The 22,150-nt window shown below is 37.8% G+C and overlaps 1 protein-coding gene across 4 annotated transcripts in view; it reads left to right on the forward strand.

Moving 5' to 3' along the window:
• Nucleotides 1-16,949, forward strand: part of LOC143883568 (Tetrapyrrole (Corrin/Porphyrin) Methylase) — a 28,515-nt gene extending 11,566 nt beyond the window's left edge. For 2 of the 4 annotated variants that reach the window (XM_077386904.1, XM_077386909.1), the window contains 6 exons: nucleotides 2,640-2,748; nucleotides 3,512-3,656; nucleotides 8,578-8,620; nucleotides 11,284-11,457; nucleotides 15,063-15,192; nucleotides 16,612-16,949. In XM_077386904.1, the coding sequence (XP_077243019.1) occupies nucleotides 2,640-2,748; nucleotides 3,512-3,656; nucleotides 8,578-8,620; nucleotides 11,284-11,457; nucleotides 15,063-15,170 (579 nt within the window). In that variant the 3' untranslated portion in view covers nucleotides 15,171-15,192; nucleotides 16,612-16,949. Of the gene's footprint in view, nucleotides 1-2,639; nucleotides 2,749-3,511; nucleotides 3,657-8,577; nucleotides 8,621-11,283; nucleotides 11,458-14,809; nucleotides 14,904-15,062; nucleotides 15,194-16,611 lie in introns of those variants that run through there. The other 2 variants (XM_077386906.1, XM_077386905.1) reach the window with 2 other exon arrangements.
• The last annotated feature ends 5,201 nt before the right edge of the window (nucleotides 16,950-22,150 follow it).

The raw sequence follows: 22,150 nt of genomic DNA on the forward strand, positions 1-22,150 counted from the left end.
ATTAGGCATGCCCATTGTTACATAGTAGGCACTCCCTTTGGTTAATGTAAACTGATCATGTAATAATCTCTACACTGAATCTCAATTGCTCAAAAATCGCACCAATGGGGTATTTAGTAATATTTACTTTTGGTTGTTGAATTAGGATCACTGACTCGTGTGTATTTTTAAACTCCACATTTAATGATCAAATACATACAAGTGGATATTATGATTTTGTGATCTTTTGGGCCATTAGAGATCCAACTTGAAGCCCATCGGATGGACACTTTCGATCAACCAATGGTAGGACCTTTTATGTAATAGTGGTTGTGCCTAAGTTGAACCTTATTGAAGCATTCCCCTTGAAGCCTATCGGATATTATGATTTGGATCACCCAATGGTAGGAGACCTTTTATGTAATAGTGGTTGTGCCTAAGTTGAACCTTCTTGAAGCATTCCCCTTGGTTGATTTAAATTGCCTACATTATAGTCAACCTTGTATGTGTTTATGTGGACAATTTGGATCTGAATTTATCAACTATGGGATCCACCATAAGAAACGAAATGTCATTACCCATGGTAATAAATATCAGGCCCACCGTGAAAAATGTTAAAAGATGCCTTTACACATTCAATTCACATGGTAGCAAATGAGACCCACCATGAGATTTTTTAGAAAATCCTTTACACATGCAACTTTGCATGCCGACAAATATTGGGTTCACCATGAGAAACTTTCACAAGATGCCTTTACAATGCAATTTACATGTTGACAATTATGGGGTCCACCATGAGAATTGTCACAAAATGTCTTTACCCATGGAATTTATATGCAAACAAATATGGGGTCAAGAATGAGAAATTGTTACAAATGCTTTTTTTTCTAATCCGGAAATGAACAAACCTCCGGGCCGAAAATGGAGACAAAACATATGAATGTATATGCTTTTTGAACCAATCATCGCAATAAATCATATATGTTATTTTCATATTATTCTATAGTAGGAAAAAAATGCACACAGTAATATTGGCCAAAAACAATTCGATACAAGTATGTTTTGATACATGCTTAGGAGTGGCATTTTCTTCACACTCATCCGCCCATCATATAAAATTAAAACAACATTAGTTGACCACTTTTCTAATAACCTCAGAACCTTTTCTGGCTCTCCTTTTCATTTTCAAGCAAGGTGGTCCCTGTTCTCTCATAGGATGGAGTCTTTTATCCTGCTACTTGACTAATTGCAGAAACCATCTCATTTTATTATGATTAAAACATTGAATAGAATACCATTTGCGCATAAAATTCTGAAAACTTTATAATCTACTTCTCGCTCTTATATGTTAAAGGCTTTTTAAATCGGATCTAGAGTACCTGTTAATGTGGTGGTGAAGTGTTATTAGGTATGAGTTAGGTAAGCCTATGAAGGTGAGACTCTGCAATTGGAATGACACATAATGCAATCTCAGATCTCTTCATTTGGATTCTTATCTTAACTTGCAATCGTGTATTGTTCTTGACAACTTGAGAATAAGAAATTTTGAGACTTTGGCCTCTGAGCACTCATGAGATGGCCATATTCACGAGTGCAAGAGTAGTGATAGATATTCTTGCCTGTCAACATTTGAAAATTTTCGACCCACCAGTGGCACTACCATTTTTTTGCCCTTCAAACCACATGCATCCATAGAATGTCAGATGTACTGGGAAGAAGACTTCTATCCTCATCATAAATTTTTTGAAGAATTTCGTCTCCATTATCTCAGTAGTCGTCATCTTCTTCTTCAAATAGACACCCCCTCATCATCATAACCTTCTTGATTTTCTTGTGATCCAAAATGATTAGGTTCTTGATTTTCTTCATCTCGAATGTCTGCTCCATCATTATTATTTTTAATTTTATTCTCAAAATCCATCCTATTATTCAAAGCATCCATGAAGAAAAAAGAACAAGAAATAAAAACATAAAAAGTGATGGACTGATCAAGTTCCAATTCCTAATGAAAAATGACTTTTAAGCAAAAACATAAAGATCCTATTTTAAATTAATAAGATCCAGTCATGTATTAGCATACTCTTGAACTGTAGGTTGTCTCGCCTTGACATACCTAAAGTTTGGATTGAGGGTGATTCTAAAGTTACTATTTCATGGCTTATGGAGGAGAGTTCCCCTCCTTGGAGATTTAGAGAGCTATTTCCTGATATTAGAAACTGGCTGGCTAAATTCTTAGAGGCATCCTTCACCCTCGTATTCACTGTAGAGGAAATTCCTATACTGATATTTTAGCAAATTATGGTCTCATGTATGGATGTAATGATGTGGCACGAGATGCCATCTTTGTAATCTTGGTGTTCCTCCTCTTTGAGGGATCCCTGCTTGTATTTTTCTTTTAATTTTATTAATAAAATTTACTTTTTCGAAAAATAATATTATAGATTTTTTTCCTCTTTGAGGTAAAAAAAAAAAATGTAAACAATGCCTCTTGACTAGTCTATTATCAATGCTATCAGAGCTAAAGTAAAAGAAGAATACAACGATTTCTTGGTTAGTTGGAATTGGAACCATTGACATATTTTATTACTAACCAACAGTGAAACTTGGAAATTATACTTCTATTTAAACTCATTGAAGCACATTTTGTATCTTGAACGCAGGCAAAATTATGTGTGAAGGAGAACATCCCTGTTGTTCCTATTCCTGGGCCATCTGCTTTGGTAGCTGCTCTTTCTGCCTCTGGGCTTTCCACTGACGAGTTCACATTTGGTAATGTTCTTAGGAATTCGATACTTATATATATATATATATATATATATATATATATATATAGGGATTTGCTAGCCACTTTCGCGGAAAGCCATTTCACGCCGGTCTTTTGCATGTGGTGAGAGCCACGTCAACTGAATTAAATGAGTAAGACAAAATCTGCCAAAAAGTCAACATGTGCGGCTGTCATCACATGCAAAAGCCAGGCGCGAAATGGCTTTCCGCGAAAGTGGTTAGCAACTCCCTTATATATATATATATATATATATATATATATATATGATGATGATGATGATGATGATGATGATATTTTCACTCCCCCTGCATTACGCATGCGCTCCCCTTATAACGTGATTTGACGTGAAAAGTGAGCAACTTTAACACTTTTTGACGTCAAATCACGTTATAAGGGGGGCGCATGCCTAATGCCGGGGGGGGGGGGGGGGGGGGGTTGGTGAAAATATCATCGCCCTATATATATTATATATAGGGATTTGCTAGCGTCAAGTAGTTGTGCTTCTCTTTTAAGGTCACTTTCTTACACTTGCCTTAACCGACCGAAGGCGGACTAAAGGTGGACCATCGCGGATGGTCTGTTGCATGTGAGACCAGCCGCATAGGCTCACTTTTCGGCAGATTTTGTCTTCATTCATGAGGTGGTTGCTCTCACATGCAACAGACCATCCGCAAAATGACACACTTCCCTTAAGACTGCCAACAGAGACTTCGTTTCTTACTGCTGGTTTGATATCTACTCTTACAGTTGGTTTTCTTCCAAAAAACGCTGGACTGAGAAGGCAAAAATTGATGGTTTCTGCCAATGAAACTGCAACACAGATATTCTTTGTTCCTCCACACAAGCTCCATCAGTTTCTTGAAGAGGCTTCATCAGTTTTTAATGACTCAAGGTAAAGATGGAATGAAATACTACAGTGTCTGTAATATGTTAATATAAGGGCATTTAGTTCACTTTTTGTAGCATAAATAATTTTTGGTTGCTTAAACTTTGATTTTTTTTTTCTTGTAATTGAAGCAAAAGATGTATGGTTAACTGGAAATTAGCACGGAAACATGTTTTGAGATCAATGTGAAAGCAAATTGTTAGAGAATAAAATCAGATCTCTCAAGATCTTAGATTGATTAGGCATAGTTTAGGCAAGCCGATTTGATTAGGTAACTAGATTAGATTATGTTTATCTCTTTCCTTTCTTATCACTATGTCTTTCTCTGTTTATCCCTACGAGTGTTCTATATAAACACTCTTTGGGCTCTTTGTACTGTATCCAAGAATAGTGAAATTCCAAAACTTATCATGGTATTAGAGCGGGTCGATCGGATCTAGCCCTGAGCACAACCCTTCAAACTTTGTTTTCCGGCAGACGGCCGATGTCGCCGTCCGGCCGGAATCAAGTCCTTGTCACCGCTGCAAATCCAAAACCCTCTTCTTACCCTCTTTGTTTTTCTCTGCCGTTATGTTAGTTGTGTCCCCGGCCTCTGAATGTTTACTTCTCTTTCTCTTCTCTCGTTTTTCATGATATCAGTCATTATCTTCAACAAAAACTTGGCAAATCCCCTCTGCTATGCTGCCGTCCTAGTACCGGCGAAGATCGTGACCTTGGTTCCAGTTTTTTTGACCACCGACTCTCCATCAACAAGGGGTTTGATTGAATAAACACACACCAAAATTTTCATCCAAGGCTGGTGTTGGATTTCTTCTCAGCTACAAACTCTTTTCTAAAAGGTCATCTAAAAGATGTTGTGCCTTGATTGGATAGAAAGCATGGGATCCGTTACGGCTCAACTAATCCAAGTTTGCATGGACAGATCTGCTCTAGTTCCTCTCACGAATCCCCCGGCCACAGCACATTTCTTGGTTGACATCGGGCAGATATGAAAGAAAGGGGTGAAAATTGTTAGAGGCACTCCCTTTCCATAATTATTTCCAGCTTTGTCCCTTGCCTCTATTGATATGTGACTTCCAATCCAAGTAATTTTGCTCCTCGTCTTAAGTGAAAATCCAATCTCCCTTATCTTGATCCTTGCACCCATCTTTTCTATCCCCCAAAATTGATTTCAACACCACTTCTATTTTAGGCATTTTTTTTCTCCCAAATGTTTCACTCTTTATTTTTTAGAATCCCTCTTACTTTGATCACCCCTACAGTCCTCAACGAAATATCTCATCTCCTTTTCATATTGGCACCCCTTTCTTCTATTTTTTCAAAAGTGTCTTCCCTTGCTTCTTTTTTTTAGCCCCATTGTTTTCTTGGAAGCCATCCTCATATTTGATATGTGCACACTCTTCTTCTCATCTTGTTTAAAGTTTCGTCTTGTTATTGCCGTCATTACATTAGTCGTTTGTTGTCGCTCATCTCAATTCTCTTTTCTTCCAAATCTCCATTTCTAATTGGGAAAATTACATATAGACCCCTTGTGGTTTGGCCATTTTCCGCTTTAAACCCTGTGGTTTGGAAGTTACCAAAGACACCCCCTCAACTTCCGACATTTTTAAGTAGACCCCCACCGTTGACGGTCCGTTAGTTTAACCCGATGGAATGACTAAAACTAACCATGGTTAATATTTTGAGGACAGAAATACCCTTTATCACTGGTTTTAAGCCATTTGCAAAGGGATTAGGGTTACGCCATTTCCCACCGCCGTCGCCATCTCCGGCCACTGCCATCACCTCCACCACAGACAATGAAACCCCACCCCATGGCTACATCAAACCCATATTTCAAGAAAAAAACATTGATAAAAAAAACAAAAAATCCCTAAAATATTGAAGTTTATGTGCAAATCATGATAATGATGTGAATGAAGACAAATAAAACTCCTAAATCAAGGGTTTATGTTGATAAATAAACAAGGGTTTGAATCAAACCCTAATTTTCACTTTGCAAGTATGAAAACCCTAATTTCAGTTGGGGAAGACGAGGGCATAACAGTCATTTCCCCCTCTCCGTGCACTCCGTCACATTAAAAAAAACCCACGGAAAGTTGAGGGGGTGTCGTTGGTAACTTCCAAATCACAGGGTTTAAAACGGAAAATGGCCAAACCATAGGGGGTCTATTTGTAATTTTCCCTTTCTAATTTCAGTTGAGGTACCTCTTTGATGTGCGTGCCTGAAATTGATCCCTCTACTTAGTTGAGGACCCCCTCGATTCTTTGAGGTTCGTGCCTGAGAGAGTCAAATTCCATTAGGATCGGTACTTGCCGGACCCTGATGTCTTGCCCATTGAGGCCCATTCTCGCCCATTGAGGCTTTCTTTTGCCCATTGAGGTATTCCAAAACTAGCCTATGGTGACTCGCCCATCGAGGCTTGAGTTCTATTCCCACTTCGTGGCTCATCTTCCAAGCGACACATTCTTCGGCAAAAGGCATGGATCATCATCAGTGGTATACAAACATCTTCAGTGGACATCGGTCATTAATATTCAAAAGTGTGCATCAAATTGGGTAGATTGTTGGGGAATTTTTTGGGAACTTTTATTGTAATCAAACGTATGTCGATTTTTCAACCCACATACGTTTGAGGGGGCATGTTAAAGAATAAAATCAGATCTCTCAAGATCTTAGATTGATTAGGCATAGTTTAGGCAAACCGATTTGATTAGGTAACTAGATTAGATTATGTTTATCTCTTTCCCTTCTTATCACTATCTCTTTCTATGTTTATCCCTACGAGTATTCTATATAAACACTCTTTGGGCTCTTTGTAATGTATCCAAGAATAGTGAAATTCCAAAACTTATCAATGTTAACTTACCAACTTCTCCAAAAGCTTAAGCTGTTGTAGAAAGGTGTTATTTATCTTTTATACTTTAACACTCCCCGCACGTGTGGCCCACTTGGCAAACACGTGACACATGTGGTCCCACTTTGGGCCGACCATTGCATGTAGATTTTTGCTATCCGGGAGGTTTTGAACTCGAGACCTTTGGCTCTAATACCATGTTAACTTACCAACTTCTCCAAAAGCTTAAGCTGTTGGAGAAAGGTGTTATTTATCTTTTATACTTTAACACAAATGTTGCAAAACTAGTAAATGACATAATTTTTCATTTCTGTACCACAATACAGTGTATTAGTCCTTATGCACACAAACCTGAGCGTAGAACAATGACTTCATTGTGAGAAACTTCTTTCATTTTGGGGATGAAACATCATAAATTTCGCTTAAATTAGTTAACATTGTTGAACGAATTCTCTAGATATCATGCATTTTTGTTTTTGGGGTTTACTTTTGTCCTCTTATTCATGATATTTGGTTCTGTTCAGGATGGTTTCATTAGATTCTGCCAGGTGTATAGCTTGAAACATAAATACGAAGTTCTGAGAAATGGTTTCAAAGTTCAATATATTTCTAAAACTTGTTTTCAGAAAATAACTAAACAATTTGAAAGCAACAATGGAACTGAATACAATTCATCAGGATTTTGCAAATTATTGTTGACATTGTATCATCTTGTCCAACGTGTTCTCCCTTTGCTCATCAAGATATTGCTTATATCATAGACATATATTGGGAATTCCATTATCTTTGATGTTGATTCCCTGGGTTACTTTTACCGAAACTTTCAAAATAGTCTATAATTGACTAGTTCTCTGTTGTTGGGCTTGGAGATTGTTGGAAGTTATGTCTAATTTAATCTAAGTTGTAGTCATGTGGTGTATCTTCATATTATTTTGTCTCTTCTCCTCATTAAGAGTATTTTTTTTATAAAATACAGCATGCCCCACGATGGTGACATACTCTCTTACTCCAATGAACAATTTTCTCTCCACAATATCTTCATTTTCATCATCTTCTTCTTCAATATAGTAAACTACATGGTATCAGAGCAGGATTAGATCCTCCTTGCCATAGATCCAATCCCCTTCTCTCCGTCAATCTATATCAAGGATATCAAAGAAGCCACTGAATGATGAACACGAGAAAAACCACCTTCACTCTAGGCCATATGGTTAGCCCCATCAGTTGTATGATACATCACATACCAAATCTGAGACATGTGCTATGTCATGATTTAAAATCTCAAGGCATTTTTAACGATTTAATTTTAAAATATGTGGACAGATTGTCCCTTTCTTTTAATGAAGCTTCGACCATTCAAATATATGTGTGTGTGAACCTTTTCATGCACTGTATCTCTCCATTATAAGTTTTGTAACTGATTTTTTGAAGCTATTATGATCGTGAAAGTGGCCCTTTTCATGCGTTTTTTATAAGAATTTCAAGAATTGATCAAAATCCTACTCATAAATTTCTCTAATTTAAAATTTTCTAAAAGTCACTGGGATAGTGTTTAAAATTTTTATAATATTCACCAATATTCTTCTAAAATCAAAATGACTAGTGTTGGAGGCATTTCAATAATTTTTGAAGTGGGTGAGACCCATGAATGACATAAGCAAGCCCATCATGATGATGTCACTAGTACATAATGTACCCCTCTTTTGGCGCACTTTTTCATCTCCCCTCTCCCTCGCATATATGTATGAAAATACTAGGTGTTCTCGTGCTGGAATGTGTGCATCACTTTGTTACGTATCTATTTCGAGGCTACCCAAATGCGGCCCCTTCTGCATTCCAGTTGGACTAATAAAATTTGAAGGTGATGAGTTTGTGTTCTTTCTTCTATTGTTTAAAGGTTCTGACATTCATAGAGTATTCTGAAAGACATAAAAGAACAAAATTGGTGCAAAATTTGGTGCTGGTCTTTCAAATTCCTTTCACACTCTATCTCATCATGATGTATATTTTTTATATCGCTAAGTAATGAAATAGGCTGTTAATAATTAGTGTAATATTGACACTTTCAGGCAATGTGTCATAGCTCGGGAGATGACAAAACTTCATGAAGAGGTACTTATTACCGAACTGGTATCTTTTTAAAATTATATTATTTCACCGTATGTTGGAGATCTTTGAATCTCAAAGATAATTGTTTCATACAATTATATTATTTCACCTTTTGTTGGAGATCTTTGAATCTCAAAGGCAATTGTTTCATAGAACTTATATTCTACGGTCTTTTTCACTTCCGGGATATATATATATATATATATATATATATATATATATATATATATATATATATATATATATATATATATATATATATATATAATGGGCAGATTTGTGGACAAACTGTGTCTGTCCATTTTCCCCATTTTTCCCTCCACATTTGGATAGGTTGGGATGATCCAATGTATCTGATTTTATGTGGACACCCTATGTAGGTAAGGGCCTTTCAAATGAATGGTTTGGATCACCCAAACATGTGGGCCCGCATTGTTTGTAGCTCGACCATTGGATCATCCTAACCCTTCCATTTTTGGTGGGGAAAAATGATCAGATTTGTGGACACACAGTATCTGTCCATTTTCCCTCTCCCAAATGGACACCCTAGGATGATCCAATGGAGCTGATTTTTGGTACACACCCCATCCATGATGGGGCCTTTCAGATGAATGCTTAGGATCACCCAAAACATGTGGGCCCGAAGCAATATAAGGCGACGTTAGCAGCAACCCTTTTCTCATATCTATATATATATATATATATATATATATATATATATATATATATATATATATATATAGAGGAAAGTTTTTCTAGTCGGCCAACTAGAGAAGCTTCTCTAGTCCGCCGACCAAAAACACAGTGGGCCCATGTTGTTTGGATGATCCAAAGCATTCATTTGATGGGTCCTATCATAGATAGGGTGTGCCCAAAAAATCAGCTCCATAGGATCATCCTAGCCCTTCGATTTGTGGAGGTTAAAAATGGACAGTGGAGGTTAAAAACACAGTGACCCCACGTTGTTTTGATGATCCAAAGCATACATTTGATGGGCTCTGACATAGATAGGATGTGCCTAAAAAATCATCTCCATAGGATCATCATAAGCCTTCGATTTATGGAGGTTAAAATTGACGCGTATAAACTCCACAAATCTGTCCATTTTTAACCTCCACAAATCAAATGTTTAGGATGATCCTATGTAGCTGATTTTTTGGGCACACTGTGTTTTTTGGTCGGCGGACTAGAGAAGCTTCTCTAGTCGGCCGACTGGAAAAACTTTCCTCATATGTATATATATATATATATATATATATATATATATATATATATATATATATAATGGGCAGATTTGTGGACAAACTGTGTCTGTCCATTTTTCCCTCCACATCTGGATGGGTGTGTATCTGATTTTTTGTGGACACCCTATGTACGTAAGGGCCTTTCAAATGAATGGTTTGGATCACCCAAACATGTGGGCCCGCACTGTTTGTAGCTCGACCGAGTAGATAAGCTTATCTACTCGACCAAGTACGCTCGACCATTGGATCATCCTAACCCTTCCATTTTTGGTGAGGAAAAATGATCAGATTTGTGGACACACAGTATCTGTCCATTTTCCCACTCCCAAATGGACATCCTAAGATGATCCAATGAAGCTGATTTTTGGTACACACCCCATCCATGATGGGGCCTTTTAGATGAATGCTTAGGATCACCCAGAACATGTGGGCCCGAAGCAATATAAGGCGACGTTAGCAGCAACCCTTTTCTCATATATATATATATATATATATATATATATATAGAGAGAGAGAGAGAGAGAGAGAGGAAAGGGTTCCTCCGCTCGAGCGCAGATAGCTTATCTGCGCTTGAGTGCAGGAAACAAGAGTGGGGCCACATTGTTGGGGTGATCCTAAGCATTCATTTGAAAGGCCCCATCATGGATGGGTGTGTACCAAAAATCAGCTTCTTTGGATCATCATAGGGTGTCCATTTGTGGGGGTGAAAATGGACAGATACTGTTTGTCCTCTAATCTGCCTATTTTTTCACCCCACAAATGGACACCCTAAGGTGATCCAATGGAGCTGATTTTTTATGGACCCTATCCATGAAAGGGCCTTCCAAATGAATGCTTTGGATCCCCCCAAAATTGTGGGCCCACCCCTGTTTTTCACTCGAGTGCAAAAACCCTTTACTTATATATATATATATATATATATATATATATATATATATATATATATATATATATATATATATGACTAGGGTTATAAAGGCAATGACAAAAATAACCCTATGCAGGCATGTAGTTACACCACTACTTCCAACAATTATACTTTGAATTGGGAGTCATAGCATATCCAATGCATTATTTTTGGTACTATACGCAGTTAAAAATACCTTATAATGATGCGTAGGTTTCAGTGCTTGGGTGATCATGGTTACATTTCTTTTCTTCCCAACCCAAATTAACTGTTATGAAATTTTCTATTGGAAAAATTAATTTAGGTGCAATTAATACAAATTCCATAGTGCTATTTTTGTTGAAGCTTTAATTTCTTAGACCTTCCAGAACACACACACACACAGTCATGCACACACATATACATAATGAATTTGTTTTGTTTTCCCTTATTTCTTGATATTGCTCATACATCATCTGCATCTTGGTGTGTGCTCTTTTGTGACCCTTGTTTTACTAATATTGATGCCTTGTTAGTTTTGGCGGGGTACTTTGGGGGAAGCTATAGAAGAATTTTCGATTCGCCATCCGAAAGGAGAGATTACTCTCTTAATAGAAGGAAACACAAATAATACTGCTGACATTCCTTCAGAAGCTCAACTCGAGCATGAATTGAGAGATACGATATCCAGCGGTCATAGTCTTTCAATGGTAAGTCATCGAGCTCATGAAGTATCTTTTCACCAAATATGAACCTTTGCAGTTCTAAATATTCATTCATAAAATTTTTGAGAATTTGAATAGTAGATTTTATTCTGGTGTTTTTTTTTATGACCACTGGATATTTACTGATCTTCAAAAACTTGATCATGTGAATTTCTTATCGTTCAGTGCACTCATTGTAAGAGGTCAATATTTTACCTCTTAGGCTCTCGTTGATGATAACTATTTTTGAATTTTGATATGCAGAGGGGTATTGATAATTTGATCTATAAAGAGAACGTTTAGAGGACTCGTAATATCATTATTACCTAAACTAGCCTGCAAAAAGAGGTTGAACTTGAAAGAAATAAATTACTGGTAAAACCTAGCTAGTGCTTGTTTACATAAGATGCACAGTACCCCTAACATATACTTTAGTTCATACATACATGAACATATGCAACAAGGGCACACATTTTCATGTATGCTAGTGTATTTGATCTTTTAACCATTGGCAGGTTGCCCTGATAAGTTTAAAGCATAGTTTTAAAACTCCCCCTGCGTCATCGCGAACTCCCCCGAGTTGAGTCCCTTTTACCTTGGCCACATTCCTCACTTTGTTGCCGTGTTCCGTGTTTTGACCTACAGAGTCAATAAAAACTCCCGTAACTCTCCCAAATTATGACTGTGTCAACCGTGTCAACCGAGTCAACCGAGTACTTGACCACGTCGTGCCGAGTCGACTTGGATTTTCTTCAGCCACGGTCCGCACTGCACCGCACCCGCATTTTGAAACACTGGTATAAAGGATAGGTGTTCCCTCCAATGCATATCCCTAAACTTGTTCCAAAAAATGAGGAAAAAGAAAAAAGAAGCTTACCCTTCAAAACACCTTTCTCCCAATACTTTTGGAAGTATCTAACCTAAGCCCTTGCTTATATTTAACTTCTCCATCCTATATCTTCTTCAATGTTCAAAATAGCGGTATCAGTCTGCATATCAACTGCATATCAACTGAAGTTGAAAATGATATGTATCACAATACTTATCAGTCGTATTGGCGATGGGCTAATGTATCAGGCCATAGTCTCATGCTCCTGGAAATAGAGCGATACACAATGTTTCGGTCGCATATTTGTGTTTACTTATATTTTAAGGGGCCGTCTAGATACGCGGATTTTAGAATCCAGGTTTTAGTTTGAAAATAGTGTAAAAGAGGGTTCATGATCAAGCTGTTGTATGCTGTCCTGACAGCGTTTCTTGGATTTTAAATAAGAAATCCAGGTTTTAGAATTCTCTCCCCCATCTTGAGATTTCTAAAACCTAGAAAACGACTCCTGGTCTCTTTCTTCTCTCATCTCCGTCTACAATTTTGAGGAAATCAAAGATTCTAAAATCCGCGTATCCAAATGCCCCCTAAATGATTTTTTTTATTTATTTACTTTGATAAGTTGTTTAATGGAGAACCTGCGAATTTGGGAGAACTTGACAACGCTTTTGATGATACAAAGCGGAGGTTTATTCGTAGAATCCAAAGATCAGAGGTAAGAGTAGCTATGAAAAATATGAAATTAGGTAAGGCTAGGGGGCCTGACAATATTCCTATTGAGACTTGGAGATGCTTGGGTGATGTGGGTTTGGTTTGGTTAACTAGATTATTTAACAATATTTTGAAGACAAAGAAGATGCTTGATGAGTGGAGGAAGAGTACATTAGTACCTATTTATAAGAATAAATGGAGTATTCAGAGTTGCACCAATTACCGGGGAATTAAGCTAATGAGTCACACCATGAAGCTTTGGGAGAGGGTAATTGAGCATAGACTAAGAAAAGAGACTAAGGTGTTAGAGAATCAGTTTGGCTTCATGCCCGGATGATCGACTATGGAAGCTATCTTCTTGATTAGGCGGTTAATGGAGATATTTAGAGAAAATAAAAAAGACCTTCATATGGTTTTCATTGATTTGGAGAAAGCGTATGATTGGGTTCCCAAGAGTGTTATGTGGTGGGTACTTGAAAGGAAAAAAGTGCCTACTAAATATGTTGATGTGATTAAGGATATGTACGATGGAGCAGTAACTAGTGTCAGAACCACGGATGGCACGTCTAGTGAGTTTCCAATTACAGTAAGACTGCACCAAGGATCAGCCGTAAGCCCTTATCTTTTTACACTAGTTATGGATAGCTTACGGGGGGTATCCAAGATGAGGTGCCGTGGTGTATGTTATTTGCAGACGACATAGTATTAATCGACAAAACCAAAGCAGGAGTAAATGCTAAATTAGAGTTATGGAGAACTACTTTGGAATCCAAAGGTTTTAGACTGAGTAGGACTAAGACAAAATATATGGAATGCAGCTTTAGTAATGTAAGGAGGCGGGATGAGGATGTAGTAAATATGACTGAACAGGAGGTACCTAAGAGGGATATCTTTTGCTAGCTTGGTTCAATTCTACATAAGGAAGGAGAGATTGAAGACGATGTTAACCATAGAATAAGAGCAGGTAGGTTGAAGTGGAAGCTTGCCTCAGGAGTTCTGTGTGACCGTAAAATCCCTACCAAGCTGAAGGGAAGTTTTATAAGACAGCTGTGAGGCCAGCCATGCTGTACCATACGGCTCAGAATGTTGGGCCACCAAGAAGCAGCATGTGCATAAGATGAGTGTAGCGGAGATTCGAATGCTTAGATCGATGTACTACACAAGGTTTGATAGAATTAAAAATGAAGACATGTAAAAAGGTGGGGGTGGCACGAATTGAGGAGAAGATGAGAGAGCACCGCTTAAGATGGTTTGGACATATACAACGTAGGCCTTTGGATGCTCTAGTGAGAAGAGGCGACTCGTGCCAAATTGATGGAGAGCGCAGACCGAAAACAACTTGGGTAGAAACAGTGAGGAAAGACATGATAGCTAGGAACATAACGAAGAACATGACCTTGGATAGGATAGAATGGAAGAAAATGATCCACGTAGAAGAACCCAACTAGAGCCAGGATTAGAGCCGGGTAGATTCCTTCTTCATGAAATTTTTCTAAAGGATTCATTTAGCCAACCTCAACTAGTTTGGGACAAAGGCTTTGTTGAGTTGAGTTGAGTATTTACTTCAACTAAAAACCATGATTTGATATTTTCAACTTGATTTATTAGATTTGGACTGCATTGGTGAGTAATATCTGTATAACTGCATTGGTGAGTAATATCGGTCACCTACCGTTTTGCTTGTCAGTCAAGTTTTTTAGTTACTATTTCGAGCATAAGTGCACAAATATTTATTTTAATTGAAGAAATAATTAGCTAAACAATCTAAATATGTAAAAAAAATGCAAAAAACAACTATTAATTAATTTATTGCTTTCTCAGAAGGCCGATGTCTACTGCTTCGGTGTCTCTTATTTCCCTTCCTGTTTATGAACAACCACCGAAAGTACAGAGTACCTCCGGTGTCTCTCTTAGGGTTAGCTTCCACTGTTAATATACATATATTTTTTGAATAGCTTGCTTCAACTGTTAATTTGTTCATGGTACACTTTTTGGTACCTTTTTCCTGCTATATTTTAAGCAGGCATTGTTTATGTGTTACTCATTGTTCTCTCACAACTGGATGTGCATTTAGGCAGTGAAGTTAGTATCTGAAGGAACGTCAGTGAAAAAGAAAGCATTATATGCACTTGCACTCAGGATATTCAGAAAGCAACCTGAGGGTGAAGATGGTTCAAGTTAGCCTAATTACCCTATTAGTAATGGTGAGTGCCTCTCTATTAGCATGATGTAGTGGTAAATGACTTTATGCAGTAATACTAATTTTTCGGTTCACTTTCTTACAAGGGGAAGCTTTTTTAAAACTCGGTAAATATTATTTTAGCCGTGCCTGAAATGTTCGTGGGTGGATAAATCTACTAAACTATGAGAGAGAGTAGCAAGAGTTGATAACAGTGCTCTTTTGATTATCCAACCCATTGTTCGCAATTAAAGAGTAAAGTACATAGGGAATTCACTGATTGGCTTGCTTCGCCATCAACTCTCTGCAAGCTAGAATTCTTTCTATAAGGAGTTTCTACCGTCTTACCAATGAAAACATGGTTAAGCACTGTCATATGCTCATAAAATGCCATTAAGTAAACAACAAAATCTATAACTGTGAGCATCTATGTTTCATCAGTACGGGTACGAGTGTCGGAATTCGACACGGATATCGTGTTGGATTTGGCAAATCTCAAAAATAAAGATATGCTCAGATTCGCCAAAATAGTTTAAACGATTCTCAAATTTTATTTTATTAATAATGAGATCTTTATATCAAGTAATATATTGAAATTTTAAATAGGTTTAAGTAAATATATTTTTTCCATATAAAAACTTACTATTAGGATGGATATAACTCAAAACATGAGGTAATTATAAAGCTGTGGTAGTAATATTCAGAAAAAAAAAACAGATAAAAAGACCTAGAAGTGTCATAGAGAATCGTGACGTATTGGAATCTGACACGTCTGACACGGGCACTTTGCACATTCAGAAGAATCCGTGTAACATCAGTGAGCATCATAGGGTGTATATCATATAGTGCCATAAGAATGAAAACCAGACATAACGGAATTCATTATTTTTTTTCTAGCATTACATAGTTTTAATTTTTCTTAGATGATTTCCAGTCTTTGATTAAATTTTTTCCAATCATAACAATTTGAGTTTTGGTGCAAGAAATAAGAATCGTGCCTGAGTTGCATTTATATCATGTAAGTTCGTACTTTTGTGAACTTGTTATATTCTTGAACCCGCCTTTCTTTTTAGAAATTTTTAATCAGGCTTCATAGCATTTATTCTTATCCTAATGTGCTTTTGGAGTGGGACAAGGTTCCTATGTATATCTCCTGCCTCAAATCAACTGAGATGACTGTTACTACAATTCTTCTATTGTGGTTGTAGCTAGGGGTGCAACTCGGGTCGATTTTTTGGAATTCGGGTTGAGCTTTTACCATAAAATTGGGTCGGATTTGGGTTGATTCTAATTCATTTTTAGCAAAAGCTCAACCCGACCCGACCCAAGTTGCACCCCTAGTTGAAGCTGTTTACATTGCCAGTAGATTTTGTCAAATGTTTGGCAGTCTGCTATGGACAATTTTCTCTAGTGATTGTACATGATGCTAATGAAACTTGAACAGGGGATCCAATCATCTAGCTTGTTGTTCCCACCTCTTGATCTCAATGACAACTAAAACAACTTCTTTGAGGGACACGCCGAACCATATATGAACATTTCTGTACGAAAATCTTCCAAGAACAACATTCTTGTCGCTTGATCGCTGGATATTTTGCTACTCAATGCGCGCGCTTGCCTCTCCTTCTACAAGTTGGTTCCTGTTTTGGTTGATAATACATACTGGACAGGGTTAATTGATTGAAATACACAGAGATGAAGCTGATGTAATGGGGCATTAAAAACAATGCTATGAAAGCATATGGATTAATGAAATGAAAAAAAAAAATTTCTTTCTGCAAATTGAATCTCATTCTTTACTGTGCTGCAGGAAAATTATCAAAAGATTGATATTGATCAAGCTAAAACTGTGACTTTAATGGGTAATTATTGACAAAATAAGCAACAATTCACATTCAATTGGCAAAAGATCAATCGGAGCGAAGATCATCGGATCACTGCAATGTTGGGTTATGGCCTAATCATGGTTTTATTGCTGAGTGAGTTGTTGAAACTGATAGAATTCACTCATTGTGAACTTCAGTTAAGGCCGTTTCACACCAAATACCTCATTACTTATCCTACAAAAGAAAATTACCAAAACCTACTTTAGGAATAGCCTAATTACTGACAGGAGGCTGATATTTACATCCCCTCATTTTTTTTCCATTGTCTCAAAATAAATTTTAGAGGTGACCAATTCAATTAAACCAAAGTCAGTATAATAACAAAAGGGAAATGTTATCAGCACTACTGTATTTTGATTAGGGCACTCCTCACTTTATTAAAAGTACAGTATGTCCCGCACCATAGGATGATGCAAACCGTCCGTTAGATGGGTCCCAGCCTAGATAGGTTGTGCCCCAAAAATCATTTCCATAGGTTGATCCTAACCCTCCAATCTGAATGTTGGAGGGTTGATCCTAACCTTAGTTAGGATCAACCTATGGAAATGATTTTTGGGGCACAACCTATTTAAGCTGTGGCCCATCTAATGGACGGTTCGGATCATCCTATGGTGTGGGCCATACCGTACTTTTAATAAAGTGATGAGTGCCCACATCAAAAGACTGTAGTGCTGATGACATTTCCCTAACAAAAAATGCCATAGTATTTCTAAACGAACGGAGAGAGAGAGAGACCCAGTTTCTAGAGCTAGGGGTGTAAACGAGCCGAGCCGAGCTTGGCCAGGCTCGGCTCAGCTCGGCTCGGCTCGGTCAGGCTCGGCCAGGCTCGCGAGCCTTACCGAGCTCGGGTTATATTATGTTCACACCCCTCATCTTCCCTGGACAGCCCTACTAGTGTAATTTGACTACTTTTTTTACACTATGGGGGGTGGTCCTAGTAACAAATGGGGTTCCAAAAATGAAGTGACATATTTTGCCCCCCCATTTCACTCCATGGACAACCCTTTTAATGTATATATTAATATATAATATATATATTTAAATATATTAAATTCTTAACGAGCCGAGCCGAGCCGAGCATGGCCTAACTCAGGCTCCGAGCCGGCTCGGCTCGGCTCGTTAAGGATTTGAGCCGAGCTCGAGCGAGAGCCAAAATTGACACCCTTATCTAGAGCCATGGGAACAACCACCACTTTATCGTATGGGATAAGTGATGTTTTATCTCATATTTAACCCCACTGGAACAGACCTTAAATAAAAATATGAGCATCAATATTGTAAACAGTGTGAATTTTATGGATCAGAAGACCCTTCTCCGGGTCACAGTTCATTTTGATTTTGACCCTCCATCAGTGTCGTATGTGGTACTTATGTTGTACAACATGCATAAAAGCCATTAAGGGTGTGATAGGGCTTGCTACTTGCTTTAGAGATAATGGCATAAAAGCCATTAAGGGTGTGATAGGGCTTGCTACTTGCTTTAAAATTCACGGTGTTTACAATATTGATGCTCATATTTTTATTTAAGGTCTGTTTCAGTGGGGTTAAATATGGGATAAAACATCACTTATCCCATACGAAAAAGTGGTGGTTGTTCCCATGGCTCTAGAAACTGAGTGTTATAACGCCTCCCATTGATGCGCTTAAGCGGGACCCAAACATTTAAATGAATGGGAGGCGTTATAACAACTTAAGCGCACCAAAAAAATGGTGAGCTTAAGAGCACTAACAGTTCTCTCTCTCTCTCTCTCTCTCTCTCTCTCTCTCTCTCTATATATATATATATATATATATATATATATATATATATATATATATATATATATATATATATATATATGAGGAAAAGGAGTGTGAGGTCGACCGCACCAAGCTTAGGTGCGGTCGAGGGCCCCAAACTCATGTGGGCCCACTTTGTTAGGATGATCCAAAGCATTCATTTGAAAGGCCCTTACATAGATGGGGTATATATATATAGCAGAAGAGAAAGGGAGAATTATTGTCCATTTAACACGTCAATGTGGATGATTTTGATGTTTTTGCCCCTCCCCACATATCTGTACATGCTATCTATGTGAGGGTAAAATCGTAGTAACGACACGGGTACGTGTCTAAGACAATTACGGAAAAAAACTATCAAGAAGAGGTAAAGACATATGACAATGACGAAAGAACTACTTTATATTACTCATGCAGGACACTTGCAAAATATTGACGGATTTCAGGCAGCTGAAGAGCAACAACAATTATACAAACCTCTATCGATTGGAGGGCTAGGATCAACCTATGGAAATGATTTTACGGGCACAACTGATTGATGTTATGTTCCATCACATGGACGGTTTGGATCAACCTATAAAGCCACATAATTTCAATCTTACCACCCTCCTTTATGCTTTTTTAATAAAAAAATCTATAAGGTGATCTTAACCATCCGATTTAAGAGGAACAACATATTATGGAAACCTTTATAGATTGGAGGGCTAGGATTAGCCTATGGAAATGATTTTTGGGGCACAACCTATTTATGTTGTGTTCCATCATATGGACGGTTTGGATCAACCTATGATGTGGTTCGTACAGTTCTTTGTCGGCCCGTGGCAGAAGAGAAAATGGAGAATTATTGTCCATTTAACACGTCGATGTGGCTGATTTTTACCTTTTTTGCCCTCCCCACATATCTGTACATACTATCTATGTGAGGGTAAAATCGTAATCTCCATACGAAAAGTACCGACACGGATGCCTGTCTATGACAATTACAGAAAAAACTACCAAGAAGAGGTAAAGACATATGACAATGATGAAAGAACTACTTTATATTACTCATGCAGGACACTTGCAAAATATTGACGGATTCCGGGCACCTGAAGAGGAACAACAATTAAGGAAACCTCTATCGATTGGAGGGCTAGGATCAGCCTATATCAATTGGAGGACTTGGATCAACCTATGTAAATGATTTTACGGGCACAACCAATTGATGTTGTGTTCCATCACATGGACGGTTTGGATCAACCTATAAAGCCCCACTCCTTTATACTTTTTTAATAAAAAAAATCTATAGGGTGATCTTAACCATCCGATTTAAGAAGAACAACATATTATGGAAACCTCTATAGATTTGAGGACTAGGATCAGCCTATGGAAATGATTTTTAGGGCACAACATATTTATGTTGTGTTCCATCACATGGACGGTTTGGATCAACCTATGATGTGGTCCTTACAGTTCTTTGTCGGCCAGTGCATCGCACGGGTTTTTTTACTAGTGTGTGTGTGTGTGTGTATGTATATATATATATATATATATATATATATATATATATATATATAGAGGAAAGTGAAGCTACACCGCCGGTGTAGCTAACTTAGCTACACCGCCTGCTTAAAATACAATGGGCCCACATTGTTTTGGTGATCCAAACCATTCATTTGATTGGCCCTCACATAGATAGGGTGTCCACCAAAAATCAGCTCCATAGGATCATCCCAACCCTTCAAACTGTGGAGGCAAAAATGGACAAATTTGTGAAGGTTTTTACACGTTCATTTTTGCCTCCACAAATCGTAGGGTTGGGATGATCCTATGGAGCTGATTTTTGGTGGACACCCTATCTATGTGAGGGCCAATCAAATGAATTCTTTGGATCACCAAAACAATGTGGGCCCATTGTATTTTAAGCAGGCGGTGTAGCTAAGTTAGCTACACCGGCGGTGTAGCTTCACTTTCCTCATATATATATATATATATATATATAAAGAGAATAGAGTTCCTAAGGTGTCACCTCCTAAGGTGTCACTCATTTGAAAGGCCCTTAGATGGATATGGTGCCTACAAAAAATCAGGTCCATAGGATCATCCTAACCCTTCCATTTATGGAGGTTAAAAATGGGCAGATTTATGGAGGTTTATACCCATCCATTTCAACCTCCACAAATGGAAGGGTTAGGATGATCCTATGAAATTGATTTTTTGGGCACACCCTATTTATGTGAGGGCCTATCATATGAATGGTTTGGATCATCCAAACAAAGTGGGCCCCTTATGTTTTTAAGCGTCACCTCATATAAGCTATATGAGGTGACACCTTAGGAACTCTATTCTCATATATATATATATATATATATATATATATATATATATATATATATATAGTGTCCATAAAAATCTATATTTGATGGGGCTTCCTCCTATACTTAAGAATTCCATTGGACCCAGAGAAAAAATGATAGGTTGGGAGAATCTTTTTGGTCTTCCAATATCAAAAGGTTGATTGTTTCACTTCTTATCTTCCAATGATACTCACGAGGTCATTTCTTTCCAAAATGATTCTCATCATCTGGGAGAGTTCAGCAGGCAATCATTAAGATGTCTTCAGGAAGGGGGATGACATTTTCACCCCTCTGCAGAAAGCATTCGCCCCCTTTTAACGTGATTTGACGTCAAAAGCGTTAATGTTGCTCACTGTTCACGTTAAAATGGGGCGAATGCTTACTGCAGAGGGGTGAAAATATCATCTCCCCCTTTAGGAAACTCATGAGTTTTGTGATGAGGTCATTTCTTTCCAAAATCATTCTCATCATCTGGGATGGCTTAACCAGTTCAGCAGGTAATCATTAAGATGTCTTTAGGAAACTCATGCACCTGGCCAATAAGACAAGTTGATTCAAGCAATAAGACAAGTTGGCGACTATAGAAGCAATTTACACGCATGATATAACAAAAACACTTGCACTACACCGAGAGAGAAGGACTAACTAGGGGTGCAACTTGGGCGGGCTCAACCCAAAACCGACGGGTTCAACCCGGGAAAAAGTTGGGTTGGGTTGAGTTCAGGTCGGGTTCGGGTTGGGTTTTCTCAATGGACATTTGGATGACGATCCAAAATAAAATTTGAGCCTTAGGAGATGGATCCAATGGACATTACAATTATGTGTTCAGATCGTCTGGATCCGTTAACAGCCCTAATGTTAATTTATTGTGGTGAATGTGTGTTCATTACAATCAATCATATAGCAACTTGGTTAAAAAAAGGAAAGAAAAATACAGACAAACAATTCCTCATATTTTTATAGCCAAATGAGGCCACAATGG

This window comes from Tasmannia lanceolata, unplaced genomic scaffold, assembly GCF_043159265.1.
Source record: "Tasmannia lanceolata isolate RefF3 unplaced genomic scaffold, GAP_Taslan_0.1 ptg000008l, whole genome shotgun sequence".
Classification (NCBI taxonomy): domain Eukaryota; kingdom Viridiplantae; phylum Streptophyta; class Magnoliopsida; order Canellales; family Winteraceae; genus Tasmannia; species Tasmannia lanceolata.